The sequence below is a fragment of the Ananas comosus genome, linkage group 21 (assembly GCF_001540865.1).
Source record: "Ananas comosus cultivar F153 linkage group 21, ASM154086v1, whole genome shotgun sequence".
NCBI lineage: Eukaryota > Viridiplantae > Streptophyta > Magnoliopsida > Poales > Bromeliaceae > Ananas > Ananas comosus.
In genome coordinates this window covers 2,940,492-2,945,588 of record NC_033641.1, presented here as the reverse complement: position 1 = coordinate 2,945,588, position 5,097 = coordinate 2,940,492, and the positions used below count along the sequence as shown (strand labels likewise).

The window sequence follows — 5,097 nt, the reverse complement described above, 5'->3', positions numbered from 1 at the left end:
TAGCCGCCCCGCATCCCATGGCCCAATTGCCTTGGGCCATGGGTTCTCAGCTCCTGGGGAGGAGGGCTCCCTCCTCCCAGGAGCTCTCCCTCCCAAGGCAGACCTTGGGAGGAGGACTTTTGTCCAATGGACCAAAGACTATTTGTCCATTGGACCAAAAGTCTATAACTTTTTCTTTTTTTAAAAAATAAATAATACATAATTTATTTTTTTAAAAAAAAAAATATTTACTCCTAGTATAATTATTTTTATAATTTTTTAATATTTTAATCAAAATATTAATTTAAATAAAAATATTTATTGTTTATATTTTTAAATTTCATACTAAATTTTTTAAAAAATTTTAAAAAATAAATACTTTGTAGGCCGGCCCGATGCACGGCCCGGCCCGGCACGGCCCGTGCCTTCTGGGCCAAAGGGTCGTGCCGGGTTAGAGGATAGAAAAATTTGGCCCGGCACGGCCCGGCCCGAGATTAAATCCAGGCCGGGCCGGGCCTGACCCTAGCCCGATTTTGCCCGAAAAATGTGGGTCGTGCCGGCCCGGCACGACCCACATTACACCCCTATTCTCAGGGGTCATCCATCCTAATCCTACTTTAATCCTAGCACACTTAACTATTGTAACCTTTTGGGCCTAGCCACCACCCAAAATGCTATAATAGGATTAAGAATTTCAGTCCTATTATATCTTATATATAGGACTAACTTGGGGTCTCACATTCTCCCCCCTTTAAGCTCTGACGTCCTCGTCAGGCTCAGACTTACAACTAGCAGACGATGTAAAACTCGTCTCGCTTGCCTTAACCGACCTCACTCTATCCCAATAGTCATTAGCATGAAAGCTTGCCTTAACCGACCTCATTCTATCCCAATAGTCATTAGCATAAGAGCCTCGCTTTTCTTGTTGTATAACTTGGCTCAGTTGAGACTCATTTCACACTTCCAAATGGTACTTGACTCTGATACCAACTGTGACGCCCCACACTTCCCAGGAGATCACCCATCCTAAGATTACTCTAACCTTAGCATGCTTAACTCTCTTAATCTCTTAAGCTTAACCATCGCTCAAAATACTATAGTCGGATTAAAAATTTCGACCATATTATATTTTATATATAGGACTAACTTGGGATTTCACATGAAACAAGAAAATTAACACACGATGTAAATAAATTAATTTAATAACATTGTATTTAAGAGCTCGAAAATCAGGGATCAAAGCTTAATCTAGTCATATAGTTGTCTAAGCGCACGAAACACTGGCGAATTAAAAAAAAGAAAAAAAAAAAAAAAAAAGAAGGAAAGAAGAATCAAATTTAGATGGTGGCTGAACAAATAATCACCAACCTTTTAACGCGTACAGTGAAATACAAGTGCAACAAAATAACCATCTAATATATTGAAAAGCAACAATCTCTTATAACGCTTCTTCGGTTCGAAAGAAAATACAAAGAAGAACCCCGCATAACACCAGGAATATTGCTAGTCTCACTCTTGGTTCATTTTATATCGGGAGGAATAAAACATGCTAATCAAAGTAATATTAAGTTACAAAAAGATGATAATAGTTTGGAGGCAGCAATTAAAACAGCTAGCAGACTGCAGCTCCACTAATACCTACCAACTAATAAAAAGTCGTCATCATCAAGAACCTGAACATCTTTGTCTCCCACAAAAAACTCCCGACCGATGGACTGAACGATTTTGACGAATTCGACTCTCTTAGCAAGAGGAAGAGGAACATAAGGCAACCTGAAAACTGGCCTTATAACCCCGAGCTGGGCGAGAGCAGTATTCAGGCCGATGGGGTTTGGCTCGCAGAACAACCAATCGATCAAAGGCATCAGCTTCTCATTGAGCAAAGGATTCTTCCCGTCGAACATCAGCTTGTGAAATAAACCTGGCACAAGATTACTAGTAACAGAAATAACCCCGGTAGCCCCATATCCCCATCTAGCATCATGGCACTCGTTGTCATTTCCGCTCCATATCACAATCCCTTTATCCGCATGATCTTTCACCCTGTCATTTCCCACGCATTCTTTAACACCAGCCATGTTAGCGTCATGAGAAATCTCGTGAATAACTTGAGGAGGAATGTCCTGTCCGGTTCGAGATGGCACGTTGTATATGATCGTCGGGCCCATCGAAAGTACGGTCTCAAAATGGGAAATTAGCCCTTGCATGGATGTCTTCCCATAGTAAGGATTTATGTGAAGAGCCGCATGCATACCCACAGCAAAGCCCTGCTCAGTTGCATGGACGGCCTCTCCGGTTGAGTTGCTTCCGGTATTTCCGATTACTTTGATCGACGAACCAAAGCAATTGACAGTGTGAGCAATGAGCATTACATGTTCGTCCCAGCTCATGAGGTGACCTTCTCCTGTGGTCCCTCCAACTATGACCCCTTCAACACCATTGAGGATCTGCATATGCACTAAGGAATCATATGCTTCTAGGTCGAATCTCCCATCCGGCAAATAAGGGGTTTTAATTGCTGTAATTAGTCTAAGGCATTGGATCTCGCTCGCTGACGTTCTGCAGCATCAAATGGAAAAGAAACTTTATAAGCAGAAGAATAGGTGAAACAACAGGGTGGACAAGGAAGCATCAATTGCTTTATTGACATCGGTAAGAATAAATAACTACTAAAAATAGAATCACAAGATTTAAATACAAGTAACGTCGTCGAGGAACCTAAATGAATAATAAATTGCTGCTCTTTATTGGGTACATGATAGGGAACTTCTCCCAATTTTAATAGTGGCACACGTAAATTAAGAGGACGTCAGCTGCACTGACTCTACTCTATGCGGCGTACGTGAAGAGATGGCCACATTTATTGGTAAAAGAAAGTGTTGTCGAATTTATAAGCATTTTCTTCTTCAGTTCTGTCAATAAAAGAGCACTTACCACTATACGATCGCAATTACCGTCCCCATGTCACCTTAAAAATGACACCCAAATCACAAAAGACACAAAAGATAGAAAAACCATGAGAATATCAACATAATTGTTCATATTTCCATTAGTGCAAAACAAACCTGTTTTTAACTTCAAGACTGCGCATAGGAAGATGATGATTGAGAGTAACAGCTGCTTCAGGAGACCTCCATCTTCTGATCCTGGATAACACAAATTGTCGCACATGATTTAAAACATAGGTTATAGTTCGTACAAGACAGAAAACATGTTAAATTTTCGCCTGGTTGTTTGCTTGCATAGTTTTCCAGAAAGTAGGAATTCAAACTGTGTCATAACGTCAATTGCACCAATTAAAATTTGCCATCAGTCAACGACACTTTTTAGATAGGCGCTTCTTTACAATTATAGATTTCTTTTCAACAGCCATGGATTCAAAACATATAGCTAATTCTTGACAAGCTGTGATACACGGTTTCAACAATTACATATACATCTGAAAATTATCCTTTCTGTAATAATCCACAATGGATTAAAACAATGAGATAAGAAGAACTTGAGGAGAGGAAGAGAGTTTGGGGAAGGAGGAAGAGAGAAAGAAGAAGGAGAAGAAGAAGAGGAGGAGAAATTGCGGGAGATCAGGGAGTATTCTATTCACCAATCTATTTTCCGATTCATCTTTACAGCTATTTATATAGTCTCTACAATTCTTAGGCCCAGCTGTGAGGTGGTCTCCAGGTTGAGATGGGGCATCCACGCCTGTCTCTCCTCCTCTGTTATTCATACTTGGCCAATCACTCTTTATCTCTTATTCCTTACGGTTTTCAAACACTACCATAATTTCAAAAAAGTGGATCTTCCTGTTTCTAATTGGGAAAATGAAACATGAATTGAAATGGATGAAGATGACTATGTGGGAGAAAATTTACTTTTACCTATTAACTTATTTTTACCTACTATCTCCATTACATCTTAAATTTGATATACAATCAATCATTTCAAACCTATATATATATATATATACATATATGTATATATGTATGTATATACATATATGTATATATGTATATATACATATATACATATATGTATATACATACATATATACATATATGTATATATATATATATATAGGTTTGAAATGATTGATTGTATATCAAATTTAAGATGTAATGGAGATAGTAGGTAAAAATAAGTTAATAGGTAAAAGTAAATTTTCTCCCACATAGTCATCTTCATCCATTTCAATTCATGTTTCATTTTCCCAATTAGAAACAGGAAGATCCACTTTTTTGAAATTATGGTAGTGTTTGAAAACCGTAAGGAATAAGAGATAAAGAGTGATTGGCCAAGTATGAATAACAGAGGAGGAGAGACAGGCGTGGATGCCCCATCTCAACCTGGAGACCACCTCACAGCTGGGCCTAAGAATTGTAGAGACTATATAAATAGCTGTAAAGATGAATCGGAAAATAGATTGGTGAATAGAATACTCCCTGATCTCCCGCAATTTCTCCTCCTCTTCTTCTTCTCCTTCTTCTTTCTCTCTTCCTCCTTCCCCAAACTCTCTTCCTCTCCTCAAGTTCTTCTTATCTCATTGTTTTAATCCATTGTGGATTATTACAGAAAGGATAATTTTCAGATGTATATGTAATTGTTGAAACCGTGTATCACAGCTTGTCAAGAATTAGCTATATGTTTTGAATCCATGGCTGTTGAAAAGAAATCTATAATTGTAAAGAAGCGCCTATCTAAAAAGTGTCGTTGACTGATGGCAAATTTTAATTGGTGCAATTGACGTTATGACACAGTTTGAATTCCTACTTTCTGGAAAACTATGCAAGCAAACAACCAGGCGAAAATTTAACATGTTTTCTGTCTTGTACGAACTATAACCTATGTTTTAAATCATGTGCGNTATATATGTATATGTATATACATATATGTATGTATATACATACACATACATGTATGTATATACATACATGTATGTATATACATACATGTATGTATATACATACATGTATGTACATACATACACATATATGTATATACATACATACATGTATGTATATACATATATGTGTATGTATGTATATACATATATGTGTATGTATGTATATACATATATGTACATACATATATGTATATACATATATACATATATGTATATAT

At 37.4% G+C, this 5,097-nt stretch overlaps 1 protein-coding gene across 1 annotated transcript; it reads right to left on the bottom strand.

The window, feature by feature from the left end:
* On the bottom strand, positions 1,369 to 3,127 carry LOC109726698 (4-hydroxy-tetrahydrodipicolinate synthase, chloroplastic-like; the record flags this gene model as incomplete). Its single annotated transcript, XM_020256459.1, is given in 2 exon segments — positions 1,369 to 2,538; positions 3,045 to 3,127. Coding segments are annotated over 2 exon segments (1,011 nt in total), but the record flags the coding sequence as incomplete, so codon positions are not given.